Source organism: Haemorhous mexicanus, chromosome 33 (genome assembly GCF_027477595.1).
Source record: "Haemorhous mexicanus isolate bHaeMex1 chromosome 33, bHaeMex1.pri, whole genome shotgun sequence".
NCBI lineage: Eukaryota > Metazoa > Chordata > Aves > Passeriformes > Fringillidae > Haemorhous > Haemorhous mexicanus.
Genome location: NC_082373.1, coordinates 523,258 through 539,207, shown reverse-complemented (window position 1 = coordinate 539,207; position 15,950 = coordinate 523,258). Strand labels below are relative to the sequence as shown.

General features: G+C 48.3%; 1 protein-coding gene across 3 annotated transcripts in view; it reads right to left on the bottom strand.

Annotated features, from left to right (window-relative positions):
• The window catches only part of R3HDM2 (R3H domain containing 2), a 64,359-nt gene that overhangs the window by 31,550 nt on the left and 16,859 nt on the right, over positions 1–15,950 (bottom strand). For all 3 annotated transcript variants that reach the window (XM_059871737.1, XM_059871735.1, XM_059871736.1), the window contains exon 2: positions 1,501–1,699. In XM_059871737.1, the coding sequence (XP_059727720.1) occupies positions 1,501–1,668 (168 nt within the window). In that variant the 5' untranslated portion in view covers positions 1,669–1,699. The remainder of the gene's footprint in view (positions 1–1,500; positions 1,700–15,950) is intronic.

Here is a 15,950-nt window from a genome sequence, read left to right as displayed (position 1 = left end):
GAGATGCTCTGCTCAGGGGAGGAGCCAAACATTCCTACCTGGATACAATCTGAGATTTCAAACGTTCCTGCCTGGATACAATCTGAGATCTCAAACATTCCTACCTGGGTACAATCTGAGATTCCAAACATTCCTACCTGGATACAATCTGAGATTTCAAACATTCCTGCCTGGATACAATCTGAGATTTTAAACTTTCCTACCTGGATACAATCTGAGATTTCAAACATTCCTACCTGGGTACAATCTGAGATTCCAAACATTCCTACCTGGACACAATCTGAGATCTCAAACATTCCTGCCTGGATACAATCTGAGATTCTGGGACACCAGATCAGCCTTTCCACTGGATTTCCCAGAGGAGCAGCAGCTGCCTCTTCCCCTGCATCTCCAGAGGAAGACTCCACCCTTTCCTACAGGATCCCTGCTCCAGCAGAACCACCCCTGGCACTGCAGGAGGGCTGCAGCCACAATTCCAGCTGGACTGCTGCCAACACCCTGACCTCCAGGGTGCCAGGTTGGGTTCTGACTCTGCCAGTGTTGTTTTGATTTATTACCTTTTTTTTTTAATTTTCTTCCCTAATAAAGGACTGTTGTTCCTGCTCCCATATTTTTGCTTGAGAGCCCCTTAATTTCAAATTTAACCATTCAGAGGGAGGGGGTTTGCATTCTCCATTTCAGGGGAGGCTCCTGCCTTCCTGAGCACACTCCTGGCTTTCCAAACCAAGACAAACTGTGCCACCTTGCAAAGAGGGAGGGGACAAAGTTGTTTGCTCCCACTGGAGTCAGGGAGATGGTGTGGGGGTAATATTTGAAATCCAGACACAGCACTGTGGGTTTTTCCCTGAATAAAATGTTTCCTGAAATGCTCCATTCCCAAGGGCCCAGCCAGGCTCTTCCTGCAGAGCTCCGGGTGTGGCCACGCAGCTGTGCGCACATCTGGCAGATGTGCCAGCCCACAGCTGGAATGGCAGCAGCACCCAGCAGGCAGCTGAGGGTGGGAAGGGATGCAAGCTCCAGCAGGAGCCACCAGCACAGGTGGCAGGAGAGCAGAGCAGCAGGAACGAGGCCCAGCAGCCCCAGACGATGCCTGCACAGAGCTTTTTTTGCATTTCTTGACATGAAATCCCAAAACATCCCCATCCTATTTTTAACTGAGGCAGAGCAACAGTCAAGCAGCATTCCTGAAACCAAGCTCTCCCTGGATGCCTTCCCTTGACATGGAGTCATTAACTCATCCTCAGATCAAAGAGAGGAGCGAGAGGGAGGTGACAGCTCTGGCACCAGAACCCAGGCACGGAGCACGAGTGTCCCCCAGGGAATATTTCAGCTATTCCACTGCCAGGCTCAGGGAATACTTCAGTCACTCTGGCCAGGAGAGATTCAGCTGAAGAGGAAGGGAGCAGCCTGCCCAGCCTGGTGTCCCTGTGGGGCTCTGGGTGCTCTGGGAAGGGATGGGAAGCTGCAGGTGAGGGCTCAGCTCTCCCTGCCCACACTCACCTGAGACTCCTGGCGCACGCTGACCTCCTCCCCCCCGTCCTTCTCCACCTCCTCCTTGCTTGGTGACCTGGATACATATTTGGTTTTGTTCACAGATTCCTCCACCACCTTTTTTTCTGATTCCTTCATAATTTCCAGGGACTCCTGTGCCGTGTTGCTGTTGGACATCTTCAGAGCCCTCCGGCGCAGCGACGGGCACCTGCAGGAAAGGGACAGCTCAGGGGCTGCTCAGAGCTTTTCTCTGCACACAAACTCTCCCAGACTCAGGCTGGAATTTCCTAGGAGCCCACCTCATGCAGAGATCCCAAATCCAGCCCTCAGACTGTGACTGACAAGAACTCCCTAACGGTTTTACAGGTGATTACAGAGTCCTTTTATAGATAAAGTACTGAATACCCAAACTACAAATGCATATTGATAACTTTGGTGCATCTCATTCCCAATTTGGATATTGATCTGGTACCAAAACCCAAAAACTCTCTGACAATTTAGAGTTAGAAAGTGTTTGTTTATTGTGGGATAATTCCCAAATAACTTTGGTACATCCCGTTCCCAACATGGATATTGATCTGGTACCAATATCCAAAAACTCTCTGATAGCTCAAAGTTAGAAATTGTTTGTTTATGGTGGGATAATTCCAAACACACACCACAATTTACAGGTAATCACAGAGTCCTTCTACAGATAAAGTATTGAATACCCAAACTACAAATACATATTGATAACTTTGGTACATCCCATTCCCAACCTGGATATTGATCTGGTACCAATATCCAAAAACTCTCTGACAGTTTAGAGTTAGAAAGTGGATGTTTATTGTGGGATAACTCCAAAATAACTTTGGTACATCCCATTCCCTGCTCCATATGGTAATTAGTTCAAAAGCCATTAAGCATGGTAATTAGTTCTAAAGCCATTAAGCATGGTAATTAGTTCAAAAACCATTAAGCATGTGTAGTTTGTCCCTCAAAATGGGTCGGTGGTCCCTTTCATGGGGAGGGGTCCCAAAATGAGGAAGTAAATGAAGTCTTCCTCCTTCTGACCTTTCTACCTTTTCAATGCAAATCTGACAAATGAACCCTTGATAGGACTCCCATTCCCTGACTTCAGTTGGTCTCAGAGGAGAGGAGGCCCACAACTGTCTAATGTTCCTAAAAACAATTGTCTATGTTCCTAAAAACAATTGTCTATGTTCCTAAAAACAATTGTCTATGTTCCTAAAGCCATTTATCAGTTTCTATATTCCTCATTAGAAACCCAGCTAACCAAACATTGTGCTGACAAGCAATCAATTATTAGTTAACCACTAACTCTTAACTTCATCAAGGCCTACCCATTGATTTTAATTAACTCCAATAAAGCTAATCTCTAACTAAAACCTCAGCTCCTCTAAAATCTCTAAACTCATTAAAGTTTCTGTCTCAAGATCAAGCCTGCCCACGCTTGGGGCAGCCCCAGCTCAAGGGCCCCTGGCAGGAGCTCTGTGGGTCTCCCCAGGATTTTGGAGGCACCAGGGCTGGACAAAGTCCCTGAGGTAGAACAGAGGTGCTGAGGCAGGTGAGTGATGGACACAGAGAGGCTGAGGGCAGCTCCAAACCAGCCAACATCACACAGGTGAAATAAATCCCACCAACCAGAGCCGTGCTCTGCCCCAGGGGCAAACCAGCACCAAAAATCTGCATTTCCCCAAATCCCAGCCCAGTTTTGTAATCACTCAAATCTCGAGTCAGAAAACAGCCTTGTACTCCAAACGGGCTCTGTGAGATAAGGTAACCCTGGTATCTCCTTCTGGGCAGGGACTTCAGGACAAGTGGGGCTCAAATTACACATCAAGACAAAAAAAAATCCTGATAAAGTTGCTTTTAATTGCTTCCCTTTGATTAGCAAGAAGCAGGCAGCCCCTGGAAGCACCTCTGGGCTGGAGTGGAGCCTGGACCTGTGCTTTGGTGTGCTGAGAGCCTCAACCTCATCAAATAAAGTGTGAATTCCAAATTGATCATCTGGAATGAGAACATCAGCCCTGCCCTCAGAGCTCATCAGGGGGGCCAGGACACAGGGAATGGCTTCCCACTGCCAGAGGGCAGGGATAGGTGGGATTTTGGGAAGAAATTCTTCCCTGTGAGGGTGGTGAGACCCTGAAATGGATTTTCCAGAGCAGCTGGGGCTGCCCCTGGATCCCTGGAAGTGCCCAAGGCCAGGCTGGAGCAGCCAGGGATAGTGGGAGGTGTCCCTGCCAGGGCAGGGGTGGAACTGGATGAGCTTTAAGATCCCTCCCAACCCAAACTATCCCAGGATTTTTGATTCCAGTTGCTCAGAGCAGGTCTCAGAGTCTGGGCAAGGACTAAACCAGCCCCACGTGGCTGTGGAGGGATGTGGCAGCAGGAAACACCTCTGGAAGAGACAAGTGTCCAAAAAGGGGAGCCTAAATCAGAGCAAGGCTCAAACAAAACCCCTCGTGGCAGAAAACATCAGCTGAACAAAATTCCTTGGGTAGATTGTGGCTGAAACAGAGTCAGAACTGACAGAGATTTATCAGCTCCTGGCTCTGATATTCCTGGAGAATTCCCCTTTAATTTGTGGAGCTGCTGAACACAAAATGTGCATTTGACATTTATGCTGAAACTGGAGTTGGTTCCAGGCACAGAAAGCAGGAAAATGCAGAGAGCTGCCTCCATTCCATGGATTCTTCCATGGAATTTTAATAAATTTGTTAAAGACATGGAGGGCAGGAGGGAAAATGCCAGATCCAGTGGGACACTGGGACAGGAGTGACACAGGGAGGCAGAAATTTCTCAGAAATTTCATCGAGAAAAAAGGTGCAGGGAGGGAAATATCCCAGAAAATTCCAAGGGGAAAAGGTGAAGGGAGGGAAATATCCCAGAAAATTCGTGGGGAAAAGGTGAAGGGAGGGAAATATCCCAGAAAATTCAAGGGGAAAAGGTGCAGGGAGGGAAATATCCCAGAAAATTCTCCCCACAAGGGAATCCCACGCTGCTCCAACAGGAATTAGGTCAGGAAGGGAAAAGGGAACACTTTGCCTGGTGTGTCTCACTTGTGGGAGGATTTTGCAGGGGGTGAAGGTGGCAAACTCTGCCTCCTCCCACCCCAAAATATTCCAAACTGCTCCAGGCTCGTGGCCAGGCTGGGGGTTTAAATATTCCAAGAGGATCTGGAGCAGATTTTGGGGAAGGGAAGGGAAGGGAGGAGGCAGCACCGGATCTGCACACATGGCACTCCAATAAATTTGTACAGCTCATTCCCTTTGCACCACCCACCCTCCAGCAAGCTTTTCCCCCCAAGCCAAACACCTCAGCCCAATTTAAGGAGGATAACAGGATCTTTTCCTGTCGTGCTGCGACGTAACTTCAGCATCACACAGGGGATGTGATCACATTTCCCAGAAAAGACAAACTCAGAGCCACAGAAATGACATTTAGCAGCTGCCCCCTCCTGTTCCAGCTCCCATCCCCACCAGGCAGCCTCCAGGACATTTCCTTGCATGCAGAAATCAGGAAAGAATTTGTTTTCCCGTGGAGGATTCCTTGCAGGATGAATGAATCAGCCCCAGCTCCCTGGGGCAGCCGTGGGATGCAGTGAGGGGGTGGCAGACACGAGTGACAGTGACAGACAGAGCTCCTGGAGAAGCTGCAAGTTCAGAGCGCTCAGGGAGGGTGGGTGGGACTGAGCTGGGCCTCGGGAGAGAGAAAAAAATGACCCAGATGCAGCAGAAAATGTGTCAGGAAAAAAAGATGGAGCAAAGGTGGAAGGGAGGAGCGGGGGAGGTGTTGGGGCTGGGGATTGGCAAATGGCAGCGGTGACTGGGCAAACTGGGAATGTTTTCTGGGATATTTCCCTCCCTTTCCTGCTCTCCAAGGGCCAGGGAGTCAGGACACATTGAAATCCTCCTCCTCACTCCAGAAAGGAACATGGAATTCCACCTCTGCTGCCTTTCTGCCACCTGCAGTGTGCAGCTGTGGAAGGCAGCAGCAGCTCCTGGTTGGGAAGGGAATTCAAGCAAGAAAAGTTCTGAATTTCCAGCTCAGATGGATCTGGCAGCAGATCTGGGAAAGGCAGGAAGCTCCTGCGAAATAAACTCTTTTCCTGGCCTTGTTTCTCAGGGAACAGAGCTGCTCCTGAGCTAAATGAGGGTGCAAAGGAGACAGATGGCTGCAGCTGCCCACACACAGCTCCGGGGCTGCAGGGGGATGGAGGGGTCTGAGGGGGGATGGAGGGGGGATGGAGGGGTCTGAGGGGGAATGGAGGGGTCTGAGGGGGGATGGAGGGGTCTGAGGGGGGATGGAGGGGGGATGGAGGGGTCTGAGGGGGAATGGAGGGGGATGGAGGGGTCTGAAATGGGGATTGAGGGGTTGGGGGGGATGGAGGTGTCTGAGGGGGGATGGAGGGGTCTGAGGGGGGATGGAGGGGGGATGGAGGGGTCTGAGGGAGAATGGAGGGGTCTGAGGGGGGATGGAGGGGGGATGGAGGGGGGATGGAGGGGAGATGGAGCGATCACCATACCCCAACATCTCAACCAAACCCTGGCACCCAGTGCCACATCCAGGCTTTGTTAAACACACCCAGGGATGGTGACTCCACCACCTCCCCAGGCAGCCATTCCAGAACTTTATCACTTTTTCTGTAAAATTTTTCCCAATATCCAGCCTGTATTTCCCTTGGTGCAGCTCGAGGCTGTGTCCTCTGGTTCTGTCAGTGTTGCCTGGGAGCAGAGCCCAGCCCCAGCTGAGCACAGGCACCTTTCAGGAGCTGTGAGAGTGAGGAGGGCACCCTTGAGTCTCCTTTTCTCCAGGCTGAGCACCCCCAGCTCCCTCAGCTGTTCCTCACAGGGTTTGTGTTCCCAGCCCCTCTCCAGCCTTGTTGCCTCCTCTGGACATGCTCAGGAGAGATCCTGAGGTCCCAAAGTACAATAACCACACCTCAATCCCAAACAAACCAGTTCCCAGCACTGAATCTGGGATGAAGAGAGCACAACTTCTTGGGTGTGAGGCAAAACTGGAGGATGGACATGTGTGAGGAGGGGGAAAGTCAATCCAGCCTCCTGACTCCACTAAACCCAGCTCAGTGAGGGGCTTAAATGAATTTAAAAATGGGGTTAATGTATCAGTGAACACAAGCAGAACACCAAACTGCATTAGCCACCATCTCAACGTCCTTCCCAGCCTGAGGGGTCAGACCTGGACACAGCACTCGAGGTGTGCCCTGACCAGTGCTGAGCACAGGGGCAGGATGAGCTCCCTGCTCCTGCTGGCCACACCACTCTGGAGCAGGGATGCTGGGAGGAGCCATCACTCAGCACCAGCACCTCCATCCGGAGCATTCCCAGCTCCAGACCCAGAGCAGGAACACTGGGATTCCTTCCAAGCACTGACACCATCCTGAGGACACCTGCCCTTCCAGACAGGAGCTGATCCACGCAGGGTGAGCCCAGAGAGCTCCTCACCACCACAGGGCACCCACACCCACCCAAACCCACCCAAACCCATTCCAAGCACAGGAAGAACCAGAGGCACCACGGCTCAGGTGTGCCCTCACCAGGGCTGAGCACAGGGGCAGGATGAGCTCCCTGCTCCTGCTGGCCACACCATTCCTGAGCATTCCCAGCTCCAGGCCCAGAGCAGGAACACTGGGATTCCTTCCAAGCACTGACACTGTCCTGTTGAGTTTGTGAGGTCCCCAGGACGAAGGAGGAATGGAGAATCTGACTCCATGTTCTCAGAAGGCTGATTTATTACTATATGTTAATTATTTTATATTAAAGAATGCTGTACTAAAGCCATACTAAAGAAAGAGAAAGGATACAGACCAAAGGCTTAACAAGAACGATCATGAAAACTCCTGACTGACTCCTCAGAGTCCAACACAGCTGATGGTGATTGGTCAAGAACTAAAAACAATTCACATGGAACCAATCAAACATTGATTGGTAAGCAATACCCAAACCCCATTCCAAAGCACCAAAACAGGGAGAAGCAATCAGATAATTATTGTTCTTATTCCTCTCTGAGGCATCTCAGCTTCCCAGGAGAAGAAATCCTGGGCAAAGAGGGTTTCCCAGGAATTCTGACAGTGACACCGTGCTGAGGACACCTGCCCTTCCAGACAGGAGCTCAGGTCACCCCTGAGTCACCTTCTCTCCAGGCTGAGCACCCCCAGCTCCCTGTGGTTCCTCACAGGGTTTGTGCTCCCAGCCCCTCTGCTGTGTTTGCAGGGGCCCCATGGCAGGGAGGAGTGGTGGATCTGACCCCATGCCCTCAGGAGGCTCATCTATTATTTTGTGATCTATATTATATTCAAGAATACTAAACTAACTATGATAAAGAATAGAGAAAGGATACAGACAGAAGGGTAAAAAGATAATAATGAAAACTGGTGACTCTGCAGAGTTCCAGCACAAAGGGATTGCCCAGAGATTGGCCAAAGAGTCAAAACAATTCACATGAAACCAGTGACACAATCCCCTGTGGGTAAACAATCCCCAAACTCATTCCACATGAGCACAGCACAGGAGAAGCAAATGAGATAAGAATTGTTTTCCTTTCCTCTGAGGCTCCTCAGCTTCCCAGGAGAAAAGTCCTGGGTGAGGGGATTTCCCAGGAATTCTGACAGTGACACCGTGCTGAGGTCACCTGCCCTTCCAGACAGGAGCTCAGGTCACCCCTGAGTCTCCTTTTCTCCAGGCTGAGCACCCCCAGCTCCCTGTGGTTCCTCACAGGGTTTGTGCTCCCAGCCCCTCTGCTGTGTTTGCAGGGGCCCCGTGGCAGGGAGGAGAGGTGGATCTGACCCCATGCCCTCAGGGGGCTCATCTGTTATTTTGTGATACTGTATTATATTAAAGAACACTGTACTAAACTACACTAAAGAATACAGAAAGGATACAGACAGAATGCTAAAAAGCTAATAATGAAAACTGGTGACTCTCTGCAGAGTCCTGACACAGCTTGGCCCCGATTGGCCAAAGAGTCCAAACAATTCACACCAGAAACCAATGACACAATCACCTGTGGGCAAACAATCCCCAAACACAATTTCAAAGCAGCAAAACGGGCAGAAGCAAATGAGATAAGAATTGTTTTCGTTTTTCATTTGTTTTCAATTTTTTTTTCCCAATAGTTTTCATTTTTCTCTGAGGCCTCTCAGCTCCCCAGAACAATCCTGGGCGAGGGGATTTTTCAGACAACGGGACTGTGACACCCTCCCCAGCCTCGCTGCCTCCTTTGGACTCACTCAAGCCCAATCCAGCCCATAATTTCCCCGTTGTGCCCTGTTTGGGGGCAGCAGCACCCACCACCCATCACCTCCTCCCGCTGGCTCCCAGTGATGCTCTGGCCAGCAATTCCCTGATTGGCCGCCCGGCAGCCAATGGGAAGCCGAGCTCCATGGCAACGGGGCTCTGTTGCCAGGAGCAACGGGGCGGGGGTGAGACTCAGGAAAAGGGAAATGGGGGCGGTGGGGCTGGGAGGGTGTGAGAGCCTGAGGGAGGGATGGGGGCTCCAGGCTGCTCCTCAAAATGCAGCTTATTGTATACAAGATGCAATTTATGTATACAAAACGCAGTTTATTGTGTACTAAATACAGTTCATTGTATACAAAATGCAGTTTATATATACAAAATACAGTTTATGTATACTAAATGCAGTTTATGTATACTAAATGCAGTTTATTGTATACTAAATACAGTTTATGTATACTAAATGCAGTTTATGTATACTAAATGCAGTTCATTGTATACAAAATGCAGCTTACTGTATACAAAATGCAGTTTCTGTATACAAAATGCAGTTTATTGTATACAAAATGCAACTTATTGTATGCAAAATGCAGTTCATTGTATATAAAATGCAGCTTATTGTATACAAAATGCAGTTTATGTATACAAAATGCAGTTTATTGTATACAAAATGCAACTTATTGTATACTAAATACAGTTTATTGTATGCAAAATGCAGTTTAATGTATACAAAATGCAGTTTAATGTATACAAAATGCAGTTTATTGCATACAAAATGTGACTTATTGTATACAAAATGCATTTTATTATATCCAAGATGTCACAGCAGTCCAGTGGGTGACAGAGCTGTGCCCACAGCTGTCAGCTCCAGCTGCAGGCAGGCCTGGAGACCCTTTGGGTTTGGTTCCAATGCATTCTATACTTTTCTTTAGGTTCCAATGCATTCTATATTTTTCTTTAGGTTCCAATGCATTCTATACTCTTCCTTGCAGAGCATCTTAACACAGCAGAGCCAATCCATCCCTGAACTATTATCTCTAGCCTATCACAACTGCTGTAATTCCCATATTCATGTCACAGCTCTCCAATCACTGAAGTCAGTACATCACAGTTTAAACTTGAAGTTGCTTTTCAGTTTTCTCGCAGTGGAAATTTCTGAGCCCTTTTTTCTACTTGCCACATTTGCTGCCTTGTTTGCCTGTGCTCTCTTTGTGCTTGGTACAAACATCTTCTTCTTTGGGGTGGGTTTGAGCCACAAAACCCCTCCTAACTCACACACCCTTTGTTCCTTGGCTATCCAGTAAGTAATTCTCTTCTTCTCTATCAAAACCTGCTCCCATCTCTATTCCTTCATCAGGCTCCACATTCAGAAATCTTTCTGCCAGGCACACATAGCTGGGAGACTTTCCTGTCAAACTTCCATCCCTCCCAACAGAGGGGGCTCTGATTCCAAGCACGAAGCCCCTCGGGCTCTGCCGTTTAACTCCTGGGCTGTTTGTGCAGTTGGCTCCTCTCTCCCAGTGTGAACCTGTCAGTGCCTGGAGGTGTGGCACAGGACAATGGCAGCAGGAATTCTCTGTGTTTCCTCTCCCACCCATGGAAATCAGATTTAAGCAAAGTTTTCCCATCCAGGTCAGAGGATTTAAGAGATTTGTGTACCCAGAAGTGCTGAAGGGCAGCAGAGAACAACTCGGGCTGGGGCTCAGGTGTGCCCAGGTGGGACATGAGAGGGCAGGAAGGTGAAAGAAAGGATCTGGAAATGGAATTATGGAATGGTTTGGGTGGAAAGGGAACTTAAATCTCATCTCATTCCACCCCTTTGCTGTATAATATATCAGAGATATAACACTATGAGTGTTTAAGAGATTTGTGTACCCAGAAGTGCTGGAGGGCAGCAGGGAACAGCTGGGGCTGGGGCTCAGGTGTGCCCAGGTGGGACATGAGAGGGCAGGAAGGTGAAAGAAAGGATCTGGAAATGGAATTATGGAATGGTTTGGGCCCTGGCCTTGCCCAGGGATCACCCCAGGGCTCCTCCTGGGCTGGGACAATCGTGGCCATCAGGGGCAGCTGGTGCAACAAGAGGATGGGAGGGAAGGTGTCACTGTGATATTTTATATCATATAAAATATCACTTTTTTTTCATATTTTATGAAAATCTTCTCCCTAGGATTTTCTCCTGACAAGCTGAGCAGCCTCAGAAAAGAAATGCAAACAATAATTATCTGATGGCTGTGGAATGTGGTCTGGAGATAATTCACCAACTTTAATTGGTCTCATGTGGATTGTTTTTACTTAATGACCAATCACAGCCAACTGTGTCAAGGCTGTGAGCAGATTTTTATTATTTATTCCTTTCTAGCCTTCTTTCTGTATTATTTCTCTATTTCTTTTAGTAGAGCATTTTTAATATCATATATATCATAAAATAATAAATCAACCTTCTGAAACATGGAGTCAAGATTCTCCTCTCTTCCCTGGTCCTGGGAATTCCACAGGAAGGAATGTCAGTGTGATAAAAGCTCCTGAAATGGCTCCATCCACGTAAAACAGCTCTGCAGCAGCAGCCCAGGAAAGGTGTGCAGGCTCAGCTGGAATTCTGACAGGTAAAGAGCATTTAAAACTCACTCCCCTCCCAGCTCCCACTAGGACAAGCACCCCAAAAACCCCAAAACACCAAAACTCATCAACTTCAACCTCAAAGCCACCTCTCCTGAATTCTCTCCTTGGTAGCAGCTTTAACAGATTGAATTCCTCCCTCCCTTACCGCTCCTTTCCTTTCATTTTAGGCTCAGCAATCACCTCCTCACCCCTCCTTTTTCAAAATCTGGGGGAGGAAAAAAACCCAAACCCAACAGCAAAAAAAGCCAGCAAGATCCCCCCAGGAGGCTGGACGTGCCTGCACTCCCCGTGCTTAGTCACTGCTTTAAATCCTCATCTCCACCCCCACATGACATCAAATTCTGAAATGATGATGCAGATGGAAGGCTTGGACTCCAGGTGAAAAGGGGGGAAATAAAAATAACCTTCTATGAACATGCAGACAGGAAATGCAGGTGAGGCAAAGGGAGTTCTGGAGAATCAGGTTTCCTTGTGGAAAACACCTCCAAGCAACCAGCATTTCAGGGGGAATAAAATATTCTGGTATTTTGTTACCTCCCTCCATCAAGACTAAACTCAAGAGAGGTGTCAACTTGTTCTCACTTTATTCCAGGAGTGTGACCTGGGCTGCCAAAATAATTTCCATGTGATACCCAGGAATCACATCTATATTTTATAGAAATATTTTTATATTTTATATATTTATATTTCTTCTTTTAGGAAGAAATTCCTGCCTGTGAGGGTGGGCAGGCCCTGGCCCAGCCCAGAGAAGCTGAGGCTGCCCCCAGATCCCTGCAAGGGTCCAAGGCCAGCTTGGAGCAACCTGGTTGAGTTGGAGGTGTCCCTCCACAGCAAGGGGGTGGAATGAGATGGGCTTTAAGTTCCCTTCCACCCAAAGCATTCCATAATTCCATTTCCAGATCCTTTCTTTCACCTTCCTGCCCTCTCATGTCCCACCTGGGCACATCTGAGCCCCAGCCCCAGCTGTTCTCTGCTGCCCTCCAGCACTTCTGGGTACACAAATCTCTTAAATCCTCCTAATGTTATATCTCTGATATATTACATCTCTTAAATACAGCAAGGGAGTAGAATGAGATAAGTTTTAAGTTCCCTTTCCATCTAAACCATTCCATAATTCCATTTTCAGATCCTTTCTTTCACCTTTCTGCCCTCTCATGTCCCACCTGAGCCCCAACTGTTCTCTGCTGCCCTCCAGCACTTCTGGGTACACAAATCTCTTAAATCCTCTGACCTGGATGGGAAAACTTTGCTTAAATCTGATTTCCATGGGTGGGAGAGGAAACACAGAGAATTCCTGCTGCCATTGTCCTGTGCCACACCTCCAGGCACTGACAGGTTCACACTGGGAGAGAGGAGCCAACTGCACAAACAGCCCAGGAGTTAAACAGGCCTAAGGAACACTTCCCAAAGAAAAGTGGGATTAAATAGGTTTAATTTCAAGTTTTCCTAGCCTGGAACTCCCAGCAGCAAGGGCCACTCTGAGTCCTGCTATTCTCTCTTGTAGGAAAAGGGAAATTATTGATTTGATGTTCAAAAGAAAGGAAACTGTGATCCTGCTGCTCCTTTTTCCTTTCATTTTTTTTGGGAGCTGCTTTAAGCTGAGCAAGAACCTTCTCACCCCTCCTTTCCAAAATCTGGGGGAGGAAAAAAACCCAAACCCAACAGCAAAAAAAAAACCCAACCCCAAACCAGCCAAAAAGTGAAGGATGATCAGTGCCACAGCCCTGGAGAGGGAAGTGCTGCTCCAAATGCAGCACCAAAGCTTTGTGGACAGTTCCTGAGGCTTCCTGGGCAGAACTCTGGCAGAGAGGAAAGAAATTCAGGCTGAGAATTCCCTGTCAGAGCTGCCTGCTCCATTTCACACCACTTCCCACTTGCTCACCACGAGCTATTCCTGTCTCCGTGCCCAGAGCAGGGAACTGCTCCCGTGACGTCAAAGCAGTTTCCCAGCAACAATTAATGAGGGCTGTCCACCACAGGGGTTTCCTGAAAAGCAAGGAATTATCCACCTCCTTTCCACTGTGTCAGGATGCAATAGGACAGCACTGGGCAGGGATTGCTGTTAACCCTTCCGTGGCTCAGCAGAAATCCCTGGGAGAGCTCCTGAGTTTTTTAGAGAACCTTGAGCAGAATTCCTTCCACCTGCACCAGAGGTACCAAGCAGGAAAACCAAGCAGGAAAAAATGGAAAACCAACCAGGAAAAAAAATGGAAAACCAACCAGGGAAACAAGGGAAACCAATGTGGAAAACAAGGAAAACCAATGTGGAAAACAAGGAAAACCAACCAGGACAACATGGAAAACCAACCAGGAAAAAATGGAAAACCAAGGAGGAAAACAAGGAAAACCAACTAGGGAAAAATGGAAAACCAACCAGGAAAAATGGAAAACCAAGAACGAAAACCAAGCAGGAAAACAAGGAAAACCCACCAGGAAAACATGGAAAACCAAGCAGGAAAACCAAGGAGGAAAACAAGGAAAACCAGCCAGGGAAAAACAGAAAACCAAGCAGGAAGAAATGGAAAACCAAGCAGGAAAAAATGGAAAACCAACCAGGGAAACAAGGAAAACCAAGGAGGAAAACAAGGAAAACCAACCAGTGAAAAATGAAAAACCAAGCAGGAAAAAAATAGAAAACCAAGCAGGAAAACCAAGGAGGAAAACAAGGAAAACCAACCAGTGAAAAATGAAAAACCAAGCAGGAAGAAATGGAAAACCAAGCAGGAAAACCAAGGAGGAAAACAAGGAAAACCAACCAGGGATAAATGGAAAACCAAGGAGGAACAAATGGAAAACCAAGCAGGGAAACAAGGAAAACCAATGTGGAAAAACAGGAAAACCAACCAAGAAAACCAAGCAGGACAACATGGAAAACCAAGCAGGAAAACAAGGAAAACCAAGCAGGAAAACCAAGCAGGAAACCATGGAAAACTCTTTTCCTGCTGGCACCTGCTCCTGTGCTCAGCCTGTGCCAGGCAGGAGCAGCAGAATTAAAAATCTGGAGGAGGGAACAAGGAATTCCCTCACCTGCCCCAGCTGGCACAGCACATCCCCAAAGTTTGTTTAGCAGCTCCCAGAAAACCTCCAGAGGAGGAAGGGAAAAGGCAGGAAGGTTTTCTGGATCCCCCACACTGGACACAGAGTCACTCATCCCATGGCAGACACTGGGTGTTCTCCAGGTGGGACATTGGAACATAGAAAAAAAATGAGGAAATAATGATTCAAAGAAAAAAATCTATTTTATTTGTTGGCTGCCAGCAGGAGTTGGGATTGAGTGTGAAGTCTGAGGAACAGGTAGAGAGATCCTGAGATCCCAAAGTACAATAAACACACCTCAAACCCCCAAAAAATAGTTCCCAGCACTGAATCTGGGATGAAGAGAGCACAACTTCTTCTGGTCAAAACTGGGCAATGGACACGTGTGAGGAGGGGGAAAAGTCAATCCAACCTCCTGATTCCACTAAACCCAGCTCAGTGAGGGGTTTAAATGAATTTAAATTAATTTTAAAATGAGGTTAATGTATCAGTGAACACAAACACCATCCCACAGAACACCAAATTGCATAAGCCACCCCAAAAACGTCACATGGCACGACGCCAACCCGGTAACCAACATTCCCCATCCACTAACCAGCTCCAAACAAATAAATCCACTAAAAAACAACCCAGCAAAAGAACAGGGAAGGTTCTGTCTCTGCAGAACAAGGGGAACTACCCAGGAGCAAGCTGCAGACGTTGGAGCACAAGGAGATTCCATGATGCTGTCAGGGGAACTCCTTAATGACACGGCAGAGCACAGGATGCCGACCGACCGGGGATTCCCTCTCTCCGTAGGTGCGTCCCCAGCAGCACAAAAGGAACAAGAGCAGAGCTCATCTCAACCCCCCCAAGTCCTCAGAGCCACATATTTCTTTAGTCCAGCTCCATTTTAAATTAACAGCAGCAGAAATGCTGGCAGTCACCAAGGGGAGAGGGACACTGAGGGTCCCTCCATTTACGCCGCATTTTGCACCAGGGGAGGGGGGGAAAAGAAAAGTCTGACCAATCTTGTTTTTTTCCCTTAAATAATTAAAACCTCATTCTAAAAATAAACTCACCGTGGTGGTTCTGCACTCTGAGCACGTCAGCTGTTTCCTGATTTCAGTGGAGACTCCATGGCCACGAGCAGTTCAAGAGGAATTCTGCCAGGATAATCTGGCTCCCGGGAAGCCCCCGCCAGCTCTCCCGAATCAAAAACCAAAAAACCCCGGTGATTTTTGCTGCTGCCGGGGGCTCTGACAAGCAGCTCAGCAGCTCCCAGCTGTTCCTAGGGATGTCAGCACAGCTCTGCCAATAGCCACATCCACACACCCCCCTCCTGCTCTCCTGCAAATCTTCAATGGAGCTGCCTCCGCGCAGCCGAGCCGCCGTTAAAGACGCAGCATCGGAGAAACGCGGGGAGGGACAGGGGGTCCTGCTGGATGGTCACAGCTCCTACATCCAGGTCAGAGTGTTTAAGAGATTTCTGTGCTGGAGAGCTGGGGCTGTGGCTCAGGTGTGCCCAGGTAGGACATGAGAGGGCTTGAAAGGGGAGGAAGGTGAAAG